This window comes from Neofelis nebulosa, chromosome 2, assembly GCF_028018385.1.
Source record: "Neofelis nebulosa isolate mNeoNeb1 chromosome 2, mNeoNeb1.pri, whole genome shotgun sequence".
In the NCBI taxonomy this organism is placed as follows: domain Eukaryota; kingdom Metazoa; phylum Chordata; class Mammalia; order Carnivora; family Felidae; genus Neofelis; species Neofelis nebulosa.
In genome coordinates, this window is record NC_080783.1 from 45818932 (window position 1) to 45843314 (window position 24383).

The 24383-nt window shown below is 37.1% G+C and overlaps 1 protein-coding gene across 2 annotated transcripts in view; it reads left to right on the top strand.

Annotated features, from left to right (window-relative positions):
- The window catches only part of COL5A2 (collagen type V alpha 2 chain), a 193751-nt gene that overhangs the window by 134847 nt on the left and 34521 nt on the right, over positions 1-24383 (top strand). For both annotated transcript variants that reach the window (XM_058711580.1, XM_058711571.1), the window contains exons 9-25: positions 1822-1866; positions 2819-2872; positions 3517-3570; positions 4631-4684; positions 7582-7635; positions 11022-11075; positions 12232-12276; positions 12727-12780; positions 15936-15980; positions 17078-17131; positions 19375-19473; positions 19954-19998; positions 20116-20214; positions 21434-21487; positions 21781-21888; positions 22965-23018; positions 23581-23679. In XM_058711580.1, coding sequence (XP_058567563.1) covers positions 1822-1866; positions 2819-2872; positions 3517-3570; positions 4631-4684; positions 7582-7635; positions 11022-11075; positions 12232-12276; positions 12727-12780; positions 15936-15980; positions 17078-17131; positions 19375-19473; positions 19954-19998; positions 20116-20214; positions 21434-21487; positions 21781-21888; positions 22965-23018; positions 23581-23679 — 1071 coding nt within the window. The remainder of the gene's footprint in view (positions 1-1821; positions 1867-2818; positions 2873-3516; positions 3571-4630; positions 4685-7581; positions 7636-11021; positions 11076-12231; positions 12277-12726; positions 12781-15935; positions 15981-17077; positions 17132-19374; positions 19474-19953; positions 19999-20115; positions 20215-21433; positions 21488-21780; positions 21889-22964; positions 23019-23580; positions 23680-24383) is intronic.

Here is a 24383-nt window from a genome sequence, read left to right on the forward strand (position 1 = left end):
AATCCTGCCATGCACCAATTAAAAAAGCCTAGTGGGTGTTCCATTTATAACTGTGCGAAGTATTTGTTGACTTTAATAAAGGGCTGCCTATATATTTTATTTAAAATTGGAAGAAAATAAAAAATTTAAACATATAACCTACTACAACAAAAACTGTACTTTTAATGGGGTTAGAAACAGTGATCTGGCAAAATTTTGACATGGGAAATTTTGCCATTTTAATTTTCATTATTTCCTACGTAATATCCTCTGGATGCCTATGCCAACAACTCTGAAGTTTCCTGACTGGACCTGCTAACCGTTCCCATCCTCTTTTGAATTTCTTCAACTGCCAAAAAGAGTCCCATTTTCTCTGGGCAAGTACTTTAACCTGGGTATTCGGAGAATACAAGCTCACTGAATGATTAATACTTATCAAACCAACAATCCCATGCTTTTCTTGTTCATAACATAATTCAAAGGCATCCCAGATTAATGGAGTTTCAAGGCAATAGCAAGTATAAAATTAGACCACAGAACCACCGCCTTTACCCATCCTTAAGGCCAGCATTATGAGTGACTTAAATATTGTTTGTATACTTTTTAAGTCACTAGCAGTAGGGGCTCATACAATGATTATCTTGGGATATTTTTCTGAAATATATGAGTTTTCATCCATTTGAAGTTCAATTGCATATATGTTTGTTTGTTTGTTTATTTATTTATTTATTTATTTATTTATTTATTTAAATGTTTATTTATTTTGAGAGAGTATGAGCAGGGGAGGCCGGAGTGAGAGGGAGAATCTTTTTCGTTGTTGTTGTTGTTTTATTATTTTATGGGAGAATCTTTTTTTTTAATTTTTTTTAAATGTTTATTTATTTTTGAGAGAGAGAGAGAGAGGGCAGGGGAGGGGCAGAGAGAGAAGGGGACAGAGGATACAAATCTGGCTCTGCATTGACAGCAGAGAGCCCAATGTTGGGTTTGAACTCAGGAACCACAAGATCCCTACCTGAGTAAAAGTCGGCTTAACCGACTGAGGCATCCAGGCATCCCTATGTTTATTTTTTTTAATGGGACTTTTACTTTCTTACTAGCTAAAAATCTGATCAATTCAGAATAAAAGTTTGATTTTTTTGCCATAAGAACAAATGGTTTTGATTTGATTTCACTTTCCCTGACATTTGCAAAATTAGGTAAAATTAGGTAGATACATTATTAATAAAATGTTTCAAATTGCATTTTCCTTTTCTTCCCTTTGTCATGCCTTGGTATAATTATTTCATGTTTAATAGGGGAAAGCCTGTGTGGATCCTTTAAATGTATGTTATGAAAGACAGAAAGAATCCAGAAATCTCAGTGCCATAGATAATTGTAAATTAACACTTAATATAAACTAGTCAATATTGTTGATGGCTTCATAAGCCTTTGATTTGATGTGCTCACTTAAATTATGAGTTTTCTGCCATGAAGCTGAAGAACAGTTTGATGTAGACAGTTTGATAATGCCTGCCAAGATTTTTCTTTTGTTGGCTGTTCTGGCTTAACAGAACCACCCTCATGCATGCAAATGCTCTTGTTCCAAAGACATTGGGTGTATACAGGCATATCCTTTTTTCCCTTTATGAGACTGAAAGTATGTATAAAATCATCCCAAATGTTGTCCAGACTTTAATCTTCTTGAATTTAGCTGCATTCCAGATGAGTACAAATGGAGAATGTCATCATCTTCTGCTGTCAGAGCTTCACTTTTCCAGATTCTAAGCCTGATTCGACATTTTTGAAATGTTTGGCCTAATTGTCATGAACACTATCCAACTCTTCTTCTCATTTGTTTTTAAGGGTCCTGTTGGCCCAAGGGGACCTCAAGGCTTACAAGGGCAGCAAGTAAGTCTTTTTATGATTAAACTACATACTATAGCAAAAAAGAAACAAATACAAATAAGGTCTCTGTGACATGAGTGTTTTTTGGCCAGCCTTTCAATTTCATATTGTAATGCTCACTTTGAACAGGCTGTATTTAATTAACTTCTGCTCAGAAATATATGCAATATGTTTTTCAAGTTTCTTCATGGGACTGAAGTTCCATCATCTGGATTCTTTATGTGACTGGCCTCCAATGAAAAGAATTTTTGTACCTTCGCTTCTGAAATAACAGATCATTATCTCACATCATAATGAAAATTCTCATAATTGGTTATGTGCTAACTCTGAGGCTGTGAAATCAGATCACAGAAGCTACCACCATGTGGTGTTAGAAATCACAGTCAAGGTAATCAATCCATGGAACCTTTAAGAAGAATATAATACTATACTTTGTTTCTATAGCATATCAAATACCAATAAAATAGTAACGTAGTGCTCTTTTAATTTTTGTGGTGATTTAACCAGCAGTAGGAAATAAGTTTTCAAGAGAAAGGGAAAGAAAGAATTCTTAGCTCTTACCATATTGTCATTATCATGTGTGTGGAGTTTTACCTCACGCCATTTTATATTACTGCCATTGGTGAATAGAAAATGTAGTTGTTGGTGATGATGAAGAAGATGACAATCATGATCATGATGATAGCTATCCCATCAATGGAACACTCTGTGCCAGCATTATTCTAGGTTCTTAACATGCATTTGTTATTAAGAGAGTTACAATAGCCTAATGAAGTAGGTAGCTTGATTATTCTCACTTCAAAGATTAGGAAATTGAGGTGTAGAGAGATTAAGTGACTCACGCAAAGTTGGAAAGTGGTAGAGCCAACAATTTAATTTATTCTGTTTTTCTTTGGTTTGTATATATAATAAACATATAATTATATTTATTTACATAATTTGTTCTCAATTTTAGGGTGGTGTTGGCCCTACAGGACCTCCTGGCGAACCTGGTGAACCTGGACCAATGGTAAATGTCAAGTAAGCATGTAGACCCAGTTAAATATGGGCCCAGCATTATAATAATGTTGTGAATTATTTATTTTACCAGCTCTTTCCTAAAGTAGCAAGAAATTACAGTCCAGTTCAGGAGGCCTGTATTATGGACAGTGCTTAAGATATATGTTTCTTATAGCAGGGTATTCGAATTTTGTTAACATTTATGTATTTTTTGAGAGACAGAGAGAATGTGAGTGTGAGTGGGGGAGGGGCAGAGAGAGAGGGAGACACAAAATCTGAAGCAGGCTCCAGGCTCTGAGCTGTCAGCACAGAGCCTGACGTGGGCTTGAACTCACAGATGTCTAGATCACGACCCAAACTGAAGCGGATGCTTAACCAACTGAGCCACCCAGACGCCCCTGTAGTAGAGTATTTAAGTTCAGAGGCTTTGAATATGGTTAGCAGACCATGCTGAGATATTTGCATTCATAAAATTAAAATTCTTTCCTTTGAGTACCTAATCGAGGCATGCAACATAAAATTCAGAATATTAATAAAGCTATTTTCTGTGATATTTTTCATTTGTCTCAACAATATTTTAGATTATCTCATTGGTAGGTATAGGTAAATATAAGTAAATTTTCTTTTTTTCCTTTTGTTTTATTTTGTTATTAGGGCCCAATAGGTGCGCGTGGACCAGAGGGCCCTCCTGGAAAACCTGGTGAAGATGTAAGCTGCCATCCTTCATTTTGCTTTGAAATTTTGCAGAAATTAAGAAGGAGCTACATGAATATTATTCATTAATTCCCAATTTATTTTCTCCACTTTTAGCTTCCATTAAATGCACACAAAACTGGAGAACTCAGAGTGTGGTTTTACAAAATCTAAAAGTATTCTTAATCTTGATGGTATTCTCTTTTTCCTTGTATTCCCCAGGTTTTTTTGTCCATTATAATTTCTCTGTAAGATCCTAGAATTGCTGTCATGATAGCCACGACTTTTGCTGGTGGAACCTTTGAAATGAATTTAAAGAAAAATACATTGCTCTGATGGCTAACCATCATCACGAGGTCTTCATTGAACGGAGTTTTTTAACGTGCTGATAGTATAGTGCCAATATTGTTCTCCAATGCTGAAAAAGCCATTTCCTCATTTTTAAAGTTGAGACTCAACTTCAGATTTTAACAGTAATAACATGTGATCTAAAAACAGGGTGCAAAAACAGATTTGCTTCTCTGGATTTTTTTTGTTAGTTGTACCAAAGCTGAGGATAAAGCCATGGTTAAATCATTAATTTCTCTGTGATACTACACCAAGTAAATACTTTCTCCTCGTGTGTCGTGAGATTTATTTAAGGAGATTACATTGAATTTGGTCATAAGGAAAATATGTCTAGTAGTTCTTAGTTTATCACAAGAAATGACAAGTAGTACTCTTAAAAACTTTTAATTCAGTGCCACATGAGGATATAGAATTTCATAGCATATGCCTCTGTGTGTACATGTGTGTAAATTTTGACGTTTATGAAATGGTAAGCTAGGTCAGACTAGTATAATTTATATTAATTTCTTCTTCTGGATAAATTAATGAGAACTTCACAAACTGACTTGCTCTAATGGATTGCCATCAGGAGTAGAGCCAGTACTTTTATACTGTTTAGAGCTTTGGGCATGAGCTTTCTTAAAAAGTCTTTTGTCTGCAATTGATTCGTCATCTAGTCTTAGAAGGGAACATTTGAATCCTCTTTGTTTCTCTCTCACCTTGCCTTTTTTTTTTTTTTACCTTAAAGGGTGAACCTGGTAGAAATGGAAACCCTGGTGAAGTGGGATTTGCAGGATCTCCAGTAAGTTTATAATTGTCAGTACAATGCCATGAAGGCCAACTTTGAAAGGCAAAGAACATTAAAATTACCTTGTGCTTCATTCTATGCATGTGGACTAGTTGCTCTCACCAACATATGTTCCCTTCTGTCATCGTGAAGCAGTACATTTTGCCAGAGTGATAGCTAATTCCAATTTCCTATTTTGCATTGGCCCCATATGAACAATTGGCATCAGATAATCATTTTATAACCTAATACGGATACTCTCCAAACTTACTGTCAAATTTGCAAAGTCACCAGCCTGACCTCTTTACATTTCCCAACATCCTAATCCCATTTATCTTTTTAATATTTTATTTTTTGTTGTTCACATATCAAAAAGAACAGATAGGGGCAATAAATTATGCCTCTTTGGCTGCTCTCCAAACCCTAATGTTGGCTGAAATCCTTAATTGGTGTTCTGGACCCTAAAATCTTATGACAAGATATACTGATGGCCAGCACGCCTAACAGAGCTGTTTTTCCCCCCTTGGTTTACTACAGAGACATGTCCCTGGTGACGCACTCCACCAGAATTCAGGATCTGAGCCCCTTGGCCATATTCTAAACCCACCTTTCTGTCCTCACTCATGTTACTTTTATAGGCCCTCTGCTAGGATATGCTACACAGCCAATGGGGACAATTAGAGATCAGCAAGCGAAACCCTCTTAACATTCTTGCTCTTAAAGTTTCTTCTTGTCTGGCATCCTCTAAATGGATTTAACCTTCTACTCCCTACATTTCCTATGATTTTCTAATGTTTCTTGCAATCAATACAACCAATAGTGCTGAATTAGTCTCCATTTACTTCCTGAAAAGTATTGAGGTTCAATGCTTGGATTTTTTTTAAAAAAATGAGTGCTCATCTTTTAAGGGAATTTACAGGGCTGTAAGGATTAGTTTCAAATATAAAACCAATTTCCCAGCTCCCTGCTCTCTCTCTTTCCTTTCCTCCCCCATCAGCCTGGGGAGTCAGTGCAGACGAAGGCATGAGGTTTAGTCATTAGCACAGATGTCCACGTCAGCCGGTCCAGGCTTGAACTCCCACCCTGCTGCACTCTTGCACATCCTCTCAGTGTGGGCCCTCCATGGGGAGGAAGCAGGCCCTGCCAGCATGTCACAGATGCACTCTGCGAGCGCTGTGCAATGACATGTGATTGGGGTGTGATGACAGTCTTGGGTCAGCAGAAAGAGAAAATTTTATGAGTACTGGTACATCTGGTTCATTTTCTTGTTGCATTAGAGATATGTAATCACTTGAGAATTTCCTTGCAGACCACAAAAACTCAAAGTTAACTAATTACTTGAAATAACATAGTTCAGTAATTCTCCTATAGGCTCAGTGTACTGTGTTTTCTGCTCAGGAAAGAGGGGGAGCAAATCTACGTAAAGGGGAGCATTCCAGTGGAAAAACTTAAAGGAAGTTCTTGAAGTGAGGAATTCCTAAGCAGGGCTGTGTAAACAGAAGAATTAGTGGAACTTTATTTGTCCAGAGAACGTGGTTTGATGTGCCCTGACTGTTATAATCCTTCCTTAAAGCACTACTGAGACATTTTCCCTACAAGAGGTCACAGAGGAATGATTGCTTTGCTTTTATCATATGAATTTCATTTAAGGAGTATTCACTCATTTAGGAAACAGTGAATGAAGGCAATGATGTACAAAACAGAAGACTTTTCCATCTGTGTAAGATTGTGTTCAAATAAGAGAAGTTCCTTAGGAAAGGCTTAGGAAAAGTGCTTGAGTGTTAAGAGAAATGTTAAACCATTTCTTCAGTTGTTTATACAATGATTATTCCTTGAATGCCCAGTCACGGAAGGCTTAGTGCCAGGGATATGCCCACTCACATAAGGCTTAGTGCCAGGCATATGCAGATTAATAGTAATAATTGTTAATAATTGATACAGCAACCTATGCTATCAGTGTACTCAATCGACTGGTACCAGTGGTAATAGCATTCCGTTCAAAACCAAATTAATGTAGGCAATGAGAATAACTGAAAATTAAGTCACCGGGTCCTTATCTATTTTAAGAGGGGATGAGGAAAAAGTTTGAAGCATCATTTCAAAGTAGTCATACCATTTGGATTTAATTTTCTGTTTGATTTCTATTGTTTTTTATTCACTATGCTTAGGTGGAGGATGCATAAAATTAGCATCAATTAAGGAGTTATTGAGTCAAGGAACCAACTTGTTCTCTCCATATTCTTGACCATCCCTTCTGTTGGATATTTCATTTCTTCAATTAATCTTTTAAACAATCACAAATCCATAAAGCTTCTGAACATTTTACTTGAAATCAATTTCTGATCACATTTTAATGCAATCTCCCCAATCATATTCTGCTGCCAATATTTAGAAGTTCAGAGAAAATAAAACACATTGGTGTGTACAAGTGTATTGAATCTTCTGCCACAAGTAAAGCACAATATAGAGAAAGCATAGTTTTCCTTAAGTTACTTTTCTGGTTTTTTTCCATATACAGTGACTTAGTTGATTCAGACATTGAACATGTTGATTCAGGCTTATTTTCTTGTTTTTTCTTTGTTTTTTCTATGTTGTGGTTTTTTTTTTTTTTTTGCTACTAATTATAATGCAGTGATATAATTTCAAAATTTGGAAATGTCATCAAATCAATACCTGGCATTATTCCATGTCTTTGTGTAAGTCATGTTTCCATACCTAACAGTGAGTTTGCTTTGCTAATTTTTGATCATCTAGGTGTATTTCGACAGATTAAAAGTACACTGCCCCTTTCTCTTCTTTGGTATGTTAGTGGAAAACTATGTATTAGATATTCAGTTTGAACAAAAAGTGTATTAAGCAGTTTCCTGTTCTTATTAATGACTCTCAAATGCCTTCTCTATTTTTTCCCACAGGGAGCTCGAGGATTTCCTGGGGCTCCTGGTCTTCCAGGCCTGAAGGGTCACCGAGTAAGTTCAATCCTTTATAATCCTTGCAGATACCATGGCTTATACCAGTAGGGTCCGGGGGGGGGGGGTGGGGGGGGGCATTACCTTTAACATCTTTACAATTCTATTTGTCGGTTGTCTTTAACTGGCTGTAGTGTCAGTATTCATCTCTGGTCACCAACTTCACAATGCTTTTTTCTACTTCCTTTGAATTTTATCTGATTCTATAACAAATATATTTTGTGCTCTTACCCCCATGCTGGCTACTGTGCTACAAAAGAAGACATAGTGGTGAATGAGAAAAATCCCATGGTTGTCAGCTTCAGGCTAATAAGGTTTACAGTTAAGAAAAAATAACTGCTCCATAATGAAATAAGTGACATGATACTAGAAAGTGCTCTAAAACATAGGATGGACCCAGTCAACCCCGATGTGGAAGGCATGGAATGCTTCTGTCTTTATAACTCAAGATAATTAATATGTCATTATTATATATTATCTACATATATGGAAATTACATATCACTCAAAATGGAGGTAAAACTGCTGCCCAGTAGCCCCCAGCCTGACTTCAGCAGTGGCTGCCGCCAGCAGGGGGAGGAGGAAGATCCAAAGAACTAGAGCAGTTGAGAAAACTGTTTATTGGTGGTCTGAGCTTTGAAACTGCAGATGATGGCTTCAGAGGACATTTTGAGACATGGCACACTCACAGATTTCGTGGTGATGAGAGACCCCAGGGGTTTGGGTTTTGTGAATTGCTCTTGTGTTAGGAGGAGGCAACAGCAATGTGTGCTTGACAACAAAAGGTTGATGGGTGTGAAGGGGAACCAAAGAGAGATATTTCTAGAGAGGATTCTGTCCATCTAACGATGAAGAAAGTGTTCACTGGTGGTATGACAGAAGATATACAAGAGTATAACCTGAGAAACTTCTTTGAAAAGTATGGCAAGATTGAAACCATAGAAGTTATGGAGGACAGGCAGAGTGGAAAAAAGAGAGGGTTGCCTTTATAACTTTTATAAAAAATATTTATTTTGAGAGAGAAAGAGTGCACACATGTGCACAAGCAGGAGAGGGGCAGAGAGAGAGAGAGGGAGAGAGAGAATCCCAAGCAGGCTCTGCACTATCAGCACAGAACTGTGAGATCACAACCTGCCTGAACCAATATCAAGAGTTGGACACTTAGGCGACTGAGCCACTCAGTGCGCCCCTGCTTTTGTAACTTTTGATGATCATGATAAGGTTGATAAAATTGTTGTTCAGAAATACCATACTACTAATGGGCATAATTGTGAAGTGGAAAAGGCCGTTTCTCAACAAGAAATGCAGTCTGCTAGATCACAAAGAGGTCATGGAGTTGGATCTGGCAACTCTATGGGTCGTGGAGGACACTTTAGAGGTGGCGGTAGCTTTGGCCATGGTGGAAACTTTGGTGGAAGAGAAGGCTATGGTGGTGGAGACAATGGCAGCAGAGGTAGTTTTGGAGGAGGTGATGGTGGATAAAGTGTATTTGGACGGTGATGGTGGCAACTATGGGGGTAGTCCTGGTTGCAATAGTAGAGGAGGCTATGGTGGTGGTGGACCAGGATATGGAAACCAAGGAGGCAGATTTGGCTTTGGTGGTGGAGGATATAATGCTTACCATGAAGGAGGAAATGTTGGAGGCAACTATGGTGGTGGTGGGAACCATAATGATTTTGGAAATTATAGAGGACAATAGCAATCAAATTATAGACTCATGAAGGGGGCAGTTTTGGTGGAAGAAACGTGGGCTTGTCCCTACAGTAATCGTTATGGATCTGGTGGTGGAAGTGGTGGATATGGTGATACAAGCTGCTAAAATAATTCAGAAGGAAAAGCTACAGTTCTTAGCAGGAGAGAGAGCGAGGAGTTGTCAGGAAAGCTGCAGGTTACTTTGAGGCAGTCATCCCAAATACCTGAGAGGAACTGTAAAAATCTGCCAGAGAGGAGTGATGATCCATAGTCAGAAAAGTTATTTCAGCTTAAACAGGAAACCCTTTTTGTTCACGTCTGTCATAGCCACAGTTTGCAAACAGTGCAATTATTGACTAATGCAATGTGGTGTTAAATTTTTTTTTTTTCAACGTTTTTTATTTATTTTTGGGACAGAGAGAGACATAGCATGAACGGGGGAGGGGCAGAGAGAGAGGGAGACACAGAACCGGAAACAGGCTCCAGGCTCCGAGCCATCAGCCCAGAGCCTGACGCGGGGCTCGAACTCACGGACCGCGAGATCGTGACCTGGCTGAAGTCGGACGCTTAACCGACTGCGCCACCCAGGCGCCCCAATGTGGTGTTAAATTGATGTATGTTCCTGAGGTCTTTTATCTGTTGTGGCTTTGTCTTTGTCTTTGTCTTTCATTACATCAGGTATATTGCCTAGTAAATTGTGGTAGTGATACCAGGAACAAAAAATTCAGGAATTTTTAACTTTGCAATATTTGCATAGTTCAGTTTTTCTACATTTTACTACAGAAACTTTAACAAAATGCAGTTTTGAATGTGTTTCCTTGTGAGTTAACAAGTAAATAAGATCATTGTTAATTACGAGTTTGTATGAATTTTGTTAAAGTTAACTGTAAAGAAACACCTCCTGACTTGCAGTTTTAAGGGGAGTCTATTCTCTGCATTTCCAAACCATGAAATGAATGCGCTCTGACATATGGAGAGAATAGATATTTGTATGTTTGCAATGTGTGTTTTAGATAAATAGGATTGGGTATTTAAGTTAGCATATTTGTGAATGTAACAGCATTAATATTTACCTTCAAATGAAGCAAATCTCAAAATTCCAAAAATTGCAGGTAGATCTATCTATCTATCTATCTATCTATCTATCTATCTATCTATCTTCTATCATCTATCATCTTTCTATCATCTATCTATCACAAAGCATGGCTGATATTTAATAAGTATATACTGGTTGGTCTCTGTTTTGAGTAGTGAGTTTCTGATTAGAATGCTTGGTGCTCTACTAGTTATTAATTATTTTGAACATCAACCCGGTTATAACCCATATCTTGTAAGTATATAAACTCTATAATTACTTGTCTTCTATAAAGCCACCATAAGTTTTTCATTTGTAGTTATAGAATAAATTTCTATGAAGTCACAAAAATTTAAAGGGTGAGAACATCATAAATTAAAAATGTTATTTGAAGGGAGAAACCTTTTTAATTTTCTTTGAATAGGCTTTCAAAAAACCTTTAATTTAATTTTCTTTGAATAGGCTTTCAAAAAATGTTGAGAATTTGTAAACATTTTGGGTAACGACTTTAAATATCTGTTTTTATAAGACACTTTCCGTGAGCTTATTTTTGGTTCTTCTTTTACACATCTAATAACCAAAAAGAGCAGAAAAACACAAATTTATATTTTTCTTCTTAGGGACACAAAGGTCTTGAAGGCCCTAAAGGTGAAGTTGGAGCACCTGGTTCCAAGGTAACTGTACAGTAGCTTAAAATAATCCCACAGTTGCATTTCAGGGTTGCGTCAGGTCCCTACCAGTTTTTTCAGAACCAACTTAAATTCTGGAGGAAAGAGGAGTATAGAAAAGGGATAGTTGAGTAGATAAATATAATTTTTCATAGATGAGTGGCAACAGATTCAGCAGAATACGTGACATGGATAAATTTGCCCCTGAGAGTAGCCACCATGGCATTGGGTTTACACCAGTGTAGGATGGGTGTAGACGGGTGGATGAAGAAGGTACTGCGAATTCACTCTTTTTTCTCCTTCAAAAATATCTGAGAGGTTTAGGTAGTTTATTAGCTCAATTTTTAAATTTTTTTTTTTACGTTTATTTATTTTTGAGACAGAGAGAGACAGAGCATGAACGGGGGAGGGGCAGAGAGAGAGGGAGACACAGAACCGGAAGCAGGCTCCAGGCTCCGAGCCATCAGCCCAGAGCCCGACACGGGGCTCGAACTCACGGACCGTGAGATCGTGACCTGGCTGAAGTCGGACGCTTAACCGACTAAGCCACCCAGGCGCCCCTATTAGCTCAATTTTTAAAGTACCCTTTCGATTCCAGGGCCTTCTAGCCATTGTTGTTTCTTCCCAAGATGTGTTTATGTTGAGAGAGAGAGAGAGAGAGAGACCATAGAAGAAGTACAGCGGACTTTTTAGTGGGAAGCATCATGTGAAATTTACATAAATGTGAGATATATGTACATACATATATGTATGTGTGTGTGTGTGTTGGCTTTAAATTTTTAATTTTTGAGCTTCCTATAATAGATCTTAAAGGAATATTAATCAATTTTAACTTTATATAAAGTTTTACTTGAGCTTAAGTATCATCAGACATAAACATATAATTACTTTGTTGATACTAATTAATGTGGGCGGATGTGATAGTTCCATCAATCTTGTTTATATCCTCAATTTATTTTATACTTATTTCCATAGAAACTAAATTGCCATCGCTCTTTGAGAAAAAATAATACAGCAGAATTTTGAGGTCCGTCATTTCAAGTATGCCTTTCAAATAGCCAGTTTGAAAATATACTTTTAAAATGACATACACATAGAAAAAGTGATGTGAATATCAATTGTAGGTTTCTTATACTGTACTATAATCTCATTTTTGCTTTAGGGTGAAGCTGGCCCTACTGGTCCAATGGGTGCCATGGGTCCTATGGTATGTATCAATTTAATACTTTGAGCATTTTTTGTTTTTAGACTATATTAAGTGAATGTTTAAATGCAAAATAGAAAAAAACATGGAGGAAATATGATAGCTGATGAAGTAATCTTGATTACCAGCTGGCAGACCAGCACGCTCAGAGAATTGCACCCTTTGAATAGAAAAAGTTTCTTGTTTCTTAGTGTTTAAATCAGGATTATTATAGACTTAGCCCATTGAAGCTATACAAAGTGAAATCTGTTTAGGTAAGAGGTGGTAGGTTATGTATCCCCGCAGGTAGAGAGTTTCAAACCTGAAGTTGCTCCTTGTTTGGTCATATTGTTTGGTAGCTAATAATATTGAGTCTCGATTGAGTTGAGTGATGTAGTCAAACTACCTTAGAATTCAAGTAAGATGCTTGAAGAGATGGTTTTTTTTTTCCCTTTTCCCCTCTCTCATCTGTAGGGTCCAAGGGGAATGCCAGGAGAAAGAGGGAGACTTGGGCCACAGGGTGCTCCTGTAAGTATGTATATTTCAACTCTCTCAGATGAACTGAACATGTCTTTTAAATGAGACTATGGTACTGGTTGCCTACATTTAAATTTATTTTTTTATCTTTATTTTTTATTTTGAAATAAATGTAGGTTTACAGAAAAGTTACAAAGATACTATGGAGAGTTTCTGTGTACGCTTCACCTACCTTTTGTTAATATTAACATCTTATACAACCACAGTATATTTGTTGCTTACTTATCTGAATGCTGAAGTTAAGAAAACTATAAAAACCTACAGCAACATGGAATATAGTCCATGGGAAAATATGAAATTGGGAAAAGTAGTAAAATTATAATAATAGGTTACATTTTTCAAGCAGGTTTTATATGCCAAGCATTCTTCCATTATCTTTATTTTATATCCATCACAATCCTGAAAGGTAAGTACTGAGTGTACCCTTACAAGAGCTGAGTTTCTTTATCATCTGTCTTTGATTTATTTTATTATTAAAAAAATTTACATTTATTTATTTTTGAGAGACAGAGTGAGACAGTGCATGAGTAGGGGAGGACCAGGGAGAGAGGGAGACACAGAATCTGAAGCAGGCTCCAGGCTCTGAGCTGTCAGCACAGAGTCCAACGCGGGGCTCAAACCCACGAACAGTGAGATCATGACCTGAGTTGAAGTCGGAAGCTCAACCAACTACGCCATGCAGGCACCCTTGTCTTTGATTTATTTTAAATGCATAGATTGAGAAGTACTTTTACTGTCTGCCTATGTACCTTGAACCTAGCTAGAAAGGGGGAATATTCTATTAATTCTCTTCATAGATCTCTGAAGGTTAGGCAGATAATATTTCAACCTTGCAATTCATTATATTTTACCTGTTTTCATTTGGACAATTAAGGACTGCCACCTTGCCTCTATTATTTTTACATTTATCATCCCCATTAGTATTAGGAATCTCACTCAGGTTTACAGCATCCCCTGATGTTACCCTTAGCCTACAGAAGAAAACTGCTTTAGAGTTTCTCAATGGTGTCAAAGTCAGGGCCCTGGTTTGGGAGAAGTGAGACCTTCTCACTAGGCCAATCCTTGTCCCCTTGAAGATAGACTGTCCTCTGGAAACATAGAAAATATTGTAGAATATAGTCAACTGTTGATGTATCCATCCTTACATAATATATCCGATCTAGTATGTTCACTTCTCTGTGCTTTCTTCTACTGTCTGCCAAGACAGTTCTGGCATTTCTACCTCACTTAGTGTGGGGCATTGCTCTTTCTGAGTTTCCAAGAACCATCTTCCATGTTAATACCATCTTTCAGGATATTTATGAGAGTGTTAAATGTGTATCATGGGAGAGTATTTCCATATCATTAAAGTTCTCCACTTTATATCCTTTCCCTCACGATCCAGTACCTTCAGGACCTACTCCCACACATTCTCTTTTGGATTCTGGCTCTACATGATGTATAGGACTCATAGCTCCTTTGGGGTGTATTTTCCCTCTTTTATCAGAAGAAGATTTTCCTCAACTCAGTTATTTTGTGACTTGATGCTAGTTATTGGTCTGGTGGCCAACGAGCAGGGGCAAGTGGTGGTGGTGGTGATAGCATATGTTGTCTGATAAAGTAGAGGCTTCTGCAACATCTTTAAGGAAGGGAGAAGTATAAGCTGTTAAAGGTGGGAATGGTGAGAATTTCTATAGGCCCATAGGCTTCAGGGTTGAGATTTCAAAGTTCTTAAGATATCCCAATGTCAAATTACATTCCTTCTAATCAAAGCCCCTGACCATGGCATAACAGCCTTTCCATGTTTTAGAATTCAACCTTCTCAAGAACTCTTGAACCTTTATCAAGCCCTGGGCCCAACCTTCAGGATTTTCTTCCCTCAGACTGTAGAAGATCACAAGATTTTAAAATGCTTCCAAGGAATCTTATATTGATGATTAATCACGATTAGCCTTTCAAAGTCTTTCTCCAGTGTATTCATTCAACAAGTTCATGCAATTCCATCAACTTTATAATTGCTATTTCTTCTAAACCTTTTCAAATGCCTGAGCTATTGTACCCATAGCCCTTTCTCTTACACTTGTGCCCTCTCTTAGTTTACCATTGGAGGCAATATTTATTGCTGCATTACCACCAGATGTCAAGAGTGAATCAGACTTCATTGATCACCAGCTGGTCAGTGAGGAATCCAGCTTTAAAATTCCATTTTAGAGGGGCGCCTGGGTGGCGCAGTCGGTTAAGCGTCCGACTTCAGCCAGGTCACGATCTCGCGGTCCGTGAGTTCGAGCCCCGCGTCAGGCTCTGGGCTGATGGCTCGGAGCCTGGAGCCTGTTTCCGATTCTGTGTGTCCCTCTCTCTCTGCCCCTCCCCCGTTCATGCTCTGTCTCTCTCTGTCCCAAAAATAAATAAAAAGCGTTGAAAAAAAAAATTTTTTTAATTCCATTTTAGAGTTTGCTTTTTTGTACTACTTCTGGTACCAATGGTATTGGTCTCAGTTCAGGTTTCCCAGGAAACAGCATCAAAGCAAAGACTGGTGTGCAGGAAATTTATTGGGGAGTGCTCTCAGAAACTACATTGGTGAAGAAATGAATAAAAAACAGGCTTTGTTGCATGGAGAATATAAACTGTACTATAATTTCAACAAAGACCCCAGTTTCCATGAGTCTTCTGTTCCATGAGAACTATGGGACCGGGATGGCTTTTCACACTTGTCTTGAATGAGGGCCAATCCTTTGTACTGCTTCATTGACCTTGGAAGAGGCATAATTTTGGGAATGCTACCTTAGCTGAGGGCAGTTTGTGGGAGGGTCTTAACTCCTCTGAGTTAATCTGCTTATTAAAAAGACTGAGGTATACAAAATTTCATTGTCTTTGAGCTCATTTGATGGAAAGTCATACATTCAAGTAAGAAGAATCATTTTAATCAGTTTCATTTTTTAAGTCATGATTGTTCTTTGTTATTGTTATAAGGGTAGATGTGTTTATTCCTACCTTATTGTTGTACAAAAATGTATTTTAATTGCTTTTGACCTAGTTAAGGTTGTTGTTGGTTAACTTTAAATATTTATTCTTCAGTTTTTAACATGGAAATTTTCATAAAACGAATTAATTATGAGCAAATACTGTAGAAAATATAATTTTATCTTGTCCCCTTTTCTCCTAATTAGGGACAACGAGGTACACATGGTATGCCTGGAAAACCTGGGCCAATGGTGAGTTGTATGACTTTCATATTTGTTCATTTATTTATTGTTCCATTTGTACATTCATTAAAATTTACAGAGCACCCACTGTATCTCAGACACTTGGAATAAAAAGATGATAAACACACAGAATTTATCTTTGGGAACTGCCTGGTCTATCAAAGAAGAGAGATATATCGATTAATAATGTATCATAATGCTGTTGCTAACTGCTATGCTATAGAGTGCAACAAGATATAGGGTACCTGCACCTACGTTTATAGTGAGATAAATATATCAAGGAAGACTTTAAAAGGAGTAACTTTCAAGCTAAGATTTGAAAGATGAGTGTATAAAATGAACAGGAATATAGCATGGTTTATAGGATGGATAGATAAAAAAACATGATGAGTTCAGGGGAATACTAGGAGGGTAAATCAGATTTGAATTATTTGCCCTTAGGATATTTTCTCCCTCGTTATTCATAAAAAGGAAACAAAAGAAGGGAGGAAAAGAATAACTGTAGTTTAAAAGAGATTTTGTTACTGAAAAACTGATGGAATTAAAACAAATCCTCAAAGAAGAATCAGGATAACCTAGAATGGAATTCCTCTTATACTCATTTCCTTTAAATCTGACCTTTAAGTCAATGGCTTAAACTCTATGCATGTCTTCCCAAATGTAGAATGGTGACAAATATCCACATATTAGCCCTTCAAAAATCACTTTGAAATATCCTCATGATTCTTAAGCATCATTTTTTTTTAAAGAGACCTAGATTATGGTATAAAACATAACTCTCAAAACTGTATTACTTGGTTAATACAAAGAAAGTACATCTCTCAAGAAGCAGTTATTTCAAACAATTTGTGTTTTGATGGACTTACTCTCTTATATAGTACAACTAAGAAATTCTATTATGTTTAATACCACTGGACAAGTTTTTTAGCACTATTTCATATCAATGTTGGAAGATACTATAATAAAATTACATTATCTTTGTGATATTGAAGTACTAAGTGGATTTTTCTCATGTGTCAAAATACAGAATGTTGTCAAAGAATAAAAGATGACTTAATTAGATATTAATTTAAAAATCTGATCACTTTTCTGGTTTCATTTAATAGGGTCCTCTTGGGATTCCTGGATCTTCCGGTTTTCCAGGAAATCCTGGAATGAAGGTAAAATATTAATATATTTAGCTCTTGATTATAAGAATTACTTGATGATATGAGAATGTCATTAATTGTATGGAAGTCACTCTTAACTAAGGAAAAAACCTAGAGCATTCTCAGTGTGTATAATGGTAGGAAAAGAAATAAATTTAAAAATGAGATTACTATGCAATATGTAGTTAAAGGAGAATTACTGCTAATCATACAATTGTAATATCAAAGAATCCGCTGCATTAGAACTCTAAAATAGACAATTGTAACAGGTGCAAAGAGTAAGAGATTAATCTGAATTGGAACTCTGCTCTTGGATACAGTGCCTGGCAGTAATAAATAGCAGAATGTTCTAAACAATAGGAGGTTAAAATAAATCAAAGGTTGTCAAAAGGCTGTTCTTTCACACAATGCTGGCTTTCACTCCAACCCAGGCCCCCTACCATTTACACAACCATGAAAGGAATAGGCAGGGAGGCTATTTGGCTTTCCACAGGGGACTGGATTAAAGCATTCTGCTGGGATGATTTACATCTGTAGTGAGTCACAATGTGTTCTTTCAGTATTTTGGGTGATAAATTCAAGGATTACAGTAAGAGGTTATTAAGATTATATTAGCTAAATTAGTGAATACATTCAGAACACTGTTTTCACACTTTAAACAACACAGTACATTGGATTACCCCTCACGCCCAGTTTCCCTTGGCCATAATTTTCTTCATCTCAAAGAAGGGATTTACTCACAAGATTCTGCTGTACAAAAATGATTGTGGCCATGGCAGTCACTTCCCTTCTGTAAGTCTTGTTTTCTCATGGGATTTTGTTGAAGATTACATGAGAGAGCAATGCAAACTCTAATACTGCCTGATGCAGAGGATGCCCTCAATATAGGTCCTTGCTTCTCGTTGGTAGTGCTACACAAATGGACTTTGAACTGTGAAACAAAAACAACAAAAAGTCCATAGCTAACATTTCAAATACTCTCAAATGTGAGAGTCATCGGGTTAAATTATTCTTCGGGCTCTCTCTAACACTGTCTTTAAACTCAGTGCCACAGGAATGCTGCTACTTTAAAATGATGCTGTCCCTAAGTCATTTCATCAACCAGTCCCTTGTTTCACTGAGAGCTCACTGTGCACTCAAGCAGATAAGACTTTCTTGAGATCCCTCTGTTTCTGATCTCCCTGAAGTGCTAATCCTACCACCACTGACTCTGGCCATGGAGGGCCCAACCTCCCGTGTTCCCATCAAAATATACAAAACTCCTTCTCTCCTTCCTGTGAGACCCTCTACCCTCAAACTGAGCTTTGGCCAGAGAATTAAGGAAAGAATGCTCACAATGCCCAGGACTAAGACTTGGCAGAAAGTAGTTTCTGCTCCTACTATGGCATCTAGTGAAGACCTCATTAGCAATGACAATTTATATAACAGCTCACTCTGCATAATTCCTTCTCCTCCTGGGTTTTTCTAGTACTGGCTTTTGGCTACTAAAGACAGTTTAATAAAGCCAAACGCTTAGCAAAACTGGTTTTCTCAGAAATTGTTTGCCTATCCTACCATCCTCCCCTGCCAAGCATAAAGTTTCCAGATCTTCATTTTTGGCCACGATTCTGCTATACCTATAAAGTACTTCCATGGTCTCTGTTTCTCTGGATGAAAAATAAACTTCCATATCCAGTTCTTCGAATTTCAGAGAGTCAGTAGGGATTTTATATATTTATTAGCACTAATGAACCTCCTCAGGCTTAGAATTTTAGTTCTGAAATTCTAGGTCTAGGTTTCTCTAGGATTAGATCTACATTGGGACCTAATATGTTGGATAAAATACAGAAACCCACTTAGGTTTAAACTTCAGATAAGTAAAGAATAAATTTTTCGTATAGATATGTTCCAAATATTGCCTGGGACAAACTTAACACTTAAATTATTTGTTATTTATCTGAATTAAAACTTAGCGAGGCATCTGTATTTTTATTTACTATCTGGACTACTTTCATGGGTTGAAATAAGGGTAGATATCAGGTTACCTTGACCACTTTACTCTGCTGGTAATACTGAAGATATTATCATACTTGATGGGTTGGAAAATGAGTCTACTCCTTAAGCTAGGTTAGACACACAACCCTTATAAACTGATTAGTGCTCATCACCCTTTAAAAATACTTGAGTATAGCATGTAGGGCTCCAAATAAGCAATAAACTTTGAATGACACCACATTTATATTTTTCTTATAACATTTCTTTTTGTACCCATTTAGGGAGAAGCGGGTCCCACTGGGGCAAGAGGCCCTGAAGGTCCCCAGGGACAAAGAGGTGAAACTGGGCCACCTGGTCCAGTGGGCTCTCAAGGTCTTCCCGTAAGTTCCCAGTACATTTAAGAATTGTGTTCTTGACAGAAAGCTTGACATCTTTTATAACGTCAGAACAGTTTTAATATATCCTCTTTGAATTCTGAATGAGTGTTTCCAACTGATTAAAGAAACCTATTTCTCTTGTCAACTCTGCAAAATTTTATCTATTTTATGGAAGAGGGAATTAGTCAGAAAGCGAGTTTTATGATATAATGGTGGTTGATTCTTTTAATGTTTATTTTTGAAAGAGAGAGAGAGAGTGTGTGTGACTTAGAGAGGGGCAGAGAGAGACAGAGACAAAATCTGAAGCAGACTCCAGGCTTAGAGCTGTCAGCACAGAGCCTGGCATGGTGCTCGAACTCAGGTTCCCCACGGTGGTTAAGTTTTTACAATAATTTTTCTGCCTCCTTTTGGAATGTGGGTGGACATCTGGATAGCATCCTAGATATGGCTTAATATTTTGTAAACTTTTCATGGATCTTTTAGGGTGCAGTAGGAACTGATGGTACACCTGGTGCCAAAGGCCCAACGGTGAGTAACTAACTGCATCAATGCCACGTGAAGTTCAAATGGATACAATCCTTTGGACATTGACAGTAGACTTCTACTGGGTTCTCTGCTCATCATGTCACTCTTCTACTCTGACAGGGCTCTCCGGGGACCTCTGGTCCTCCTGGCTTAGCAGGGCCCCCTGGATCTCCAGGACCTCAGGGTAGCACAGGACCTCCAGGAATTCGAGGCCAACCGGTAATGTCCTTTCAAATAACTATCATCCATTAGTATAATCCAACTAAGATCACCAAGCAAAATAATATTCAATGAGAACCAATGAAACATGGATAATGGGACATATCTGAGTGAGGCAAGTGAAGATAGGAATCTTTGTAAAGTGGAAGCGACATGTTAATGTACAATTTAGGTGTTTAAATTCAAAAGGGAACGTTATTACATTGTGTTAAATTTTAGTGGTTTTTTAAAATTTAAAATAATAAGGTCATAACTTTATAGTCTATCTCATAGATATTTATGAGTGGTTGAATAGTACACATTATAGAAATATTTTCCAAGCCAGTGTGAAGAAATGTGGAGGTTATAATGACAATTTGGTTAAAAATGGGTTCACCAGCTATTTCTTGAGAGTTATCTTGAAGAGTGATTCCACCATATTATTCATATTGAAAGAAATTTCCGTACTTTGTGAAATTATTTATTGGAAAAAATGTTATGCTAAACCCATAAGAAATAAACACATTGAGAAGTTGTGCTTATATATTTTTAGCTTCTGTATAAAAATTAAAACTTTCTTTCTTAGCACTGCCTAAAACAAATATTTTAGATTCTGTTCAAGTAACTTAGTTATGCTAACAAATCCCTTTAAATCCTGGTGGCAGATTTATTAAAATATGAGTGTTGCTGATATTTCACATTTGATTTTGTCATGTTCTCTTAGCCACCTGGTTCCCACAGGTTTAACTGGTATTTAAAGACACATACACACCAAAACCCTAGAACACTCCGAAGATGAAATGCTGAATTTGAACTTGTCAAACTCTCAATAAATAGAACATAAATATAAAGTTATTTTGATTCTGGGTAAATAACTCTATTTCCTAAAATATACCCTAAATAGATTTATCTGTAAAAGTTGTCATTGTTAGTTATAATTTTAATTATCAAATTGGAATAACTGAATAATTCTAATTTTCCTAGTATGCATGATAAAACACACAAGATTTTAAAAATAAGTCCTTTGAAGACCACTGTAAAATAGACAGACTTCTATAAACTACTTATACTGGGTTTTATAAAATTTCACATACATTCTACAAGATTTGCAAAATTAGAAAAAATGTTAATACAGACTCAGCTGCAGAAAGTTTTTAGGGCCTGTTAACTGTAATTAATTAAAGCAAGTTGGACTGGCTAAAAGTCCTGGGTTTTATAACTATTGATACTTTTATTTTAGGGTGATCCAGGAGTTCCAGGTTTCAAAGGAGAAGCTGGCCCCAAAGGGGAACCAGTAAGTCTTCGTTTTTTTGTTTGTTTGTTTGTTTGTTTCAATGATAAGAAGACCATGAATATTGTCCAGCTGTGCACAGGTCAAAATGCTCAAGTGTTTAAAATAATATCAATGAGAAATATAACTTTGAGTGGCAATACTTTAGTTTAAAACTTGTAACTGACTTCATTACTTTGGATGGAAATAGTTTAATATAGTTTTAAATTTGTAATTGACTTATTTAAATGAAGCTTTTGACTATAATTCAGTTGTCAAATGGCTGTTGCTGGTAACTGTCCTTCTGTTTTTAATAGGGGCCACATGGTATTCAGGGTCCAATAGGTCCACCTGGTGAAGAAGGCAAAAGAGGTCCCCGAGGTGATCCAGGAACAGTTGGTCCTCCAGGCCCAATGGGAGAAAGGGTAAAATTTGAATAATAAGATAAATTCTTAGAGTTGTGTGTGTGTGTGGGGGGGGGGGATTATGTGGGGAGGTTTGGGGATAATAAGGAAAGCTAGAGTCATTGAAAGAATTGCTTGCAAATGCATTACACAGTTGAGTATGGTTAACTGTGTATTAAAGGAACCAACTGTCTAATAATTATTGCCCATTCATTCATTCATTCATTCAGCCAACACTGACACTGTGCCAATTCGATATATTGGTACTTAGGATACATCAGTGAACAAGAAGGCTATGGTCCCAGCCTTCATGTGGGGGCTAGTAAGCAACAGTTTATTCTAGTGGGGAGGTAAGCAGTAAACAAGTCAACAGCCAAACAAAAATATAATTATACATTTTAATGAGCTCCATATACACTTAGGAAATTACAGGGTGATGTGGTAGAGAGTAGCTTTGAGTATGTGATAGTAGTGTGATATTAAATTAGGTGGTTAAGAAGTGGATTCTTTGGGAAGATGGCATTTTAGCTATTACCTGAAGATGAGGACGAACCAGCAAGAGACCTTGGGAGTAAGAACACTGTCAGCAGAGGAAATGGCTAGTGCAAAGCCAGCAGGGGCTTGGTGATTTCAGAGATTAGAAGAGGTTGCTGTGACTGGAGTATAATGAAACAGGTCTGAAAGGGACAATGATAATATCACCTTACATTTGTAGAGACGTTCAAAGAACGCACAGTACTTCACATACAAGACAATACTAATGTATGTCATCACTGACGTTGTGATCATGGTAGATGGTGCCATTCCTTTGCTGCTTGTCTAGATATCCATTTTGCTCTATGTTTATTTTACAATTAATTGTTAGGATAGTTCTTAATTTGAATAATTTTTGACTTGATACTGACATATTCTCAAAAATTTAAAATTTTTAAATATTTCTATGTAGTTAGGGTTTTGTCCCTTACACTTTATCTTTTGCCATGTTGGCTTGATCACAACTCCTAAAACCTTGTAATGCCAAAAATAAAAATTACCCACTCATTATACATTGCAAAAACATCAACAACAATTAAGAATCTCATTTTGGTCATTTGTAGGGTGCTCCTGGCAATCGTGGTTTTCCAGGCTCTGATGGTTTACCTGGACCAAAGGTGAGGTTATCCCATCCATGTTGACATTCATGTGGGTGGTGCCCCAAAAGATGCCGTTGTCCAGAATGGTGATCTAGCTTTGGTCCACATGGCTTCAGATCCAGAAAAGAGTCAGACACAGATGTCAAGCCTAATGCCAAATCCCTCTTGTGCAATTTATGTATTATAGACGGCTAGGGGAGAAGGATAATGGTTGCAAGTATGTAGGAGTTTGTTTTCAGACTTCCTGGAGACCCAGCTGAGAAGAAAAGGTCACAGACCTTTCCTTTATCTAGAAATTTAGACTCTAGAATTTTGGTGTTCCCCCTCACCCAAATCTAGATTATTGGAGTGATAATCTAAATACAATTTTTATTAATAATGAAAAACCATTATTCTACAAGAACTAGGAGTTAGAAGAAAATATGTAGTGATAGTTTTTGTAACTTTGTAATCACTTCGACAAAGTATTTGTATGTTATTCTAGTGCTTTGATTTGTAACAGGCAATTTTGATATTCACTTGCTTTTATCTTCCTGCACTGTTTCTTTTTTCTGACACATTCTGCTTTGCATTGGAACAGGGGGCTCAAGGAGAGAGGGGTCCTGTAGGTTCTTCAGGACCTAAAGGAGGGCAGGGAGACCCAGGACGTCCAGGTGAACCTGGCCTTCCAGGTGCTCGGGTAAGAACACAGCAGTTTGCTACATCGACCCAGAACAGCTCGTCGGTACTCAGTGAAGTGTTTTTTAATTAAGCTAGTTTTGACAAGTTGGATCATTTCTTTTGTTTTTACGATTTTGACCTGATTTACTATTTTTAAAAAAAACTGCTTTGTTATTTTCATGACATATAGAAAAACATGGTAATTTCTAGTCTCCCTTTCTCAAAGGAGTATGCATTAATAGTTTTGCCACTTGATATGGAAAAAAAAATCCTGTTTGCCAATTTTTATTTTTCTTTACTTGCTAACAAAAATCTGTTTGGCTTTTGGCAGAGAGAATTCCTGATAAATTTCATCCTGAACAAATGTTACTTGAAAATTCATTTGAAGTGTGTAATTGCTGTTGTTACATTCACTTGTCCACAATGCTCCTTAAAAAGAAAGGAATTATACAAAAAGTTGTTGGATGGAAATATACATTTGGCTCCACATAATCTTGAACCCAACACTTTTATTTATTTATTTATTTATTTATTTATTTATTTATGTATTTATTAACATTTATTCATTTTTTGAGAGACAGAGAGAGACAGTGTGAGCAGGGGAGGGGCAAAGAGAGAGGGAGACACAGAATCTGAAGCAGGTTCCAGGCTCTGAGCTGTCAGCACAGAGCCCGACGCAAGGCTCGAACTCACAAACTGAGATTATGATCTGAGCCAAAGTCA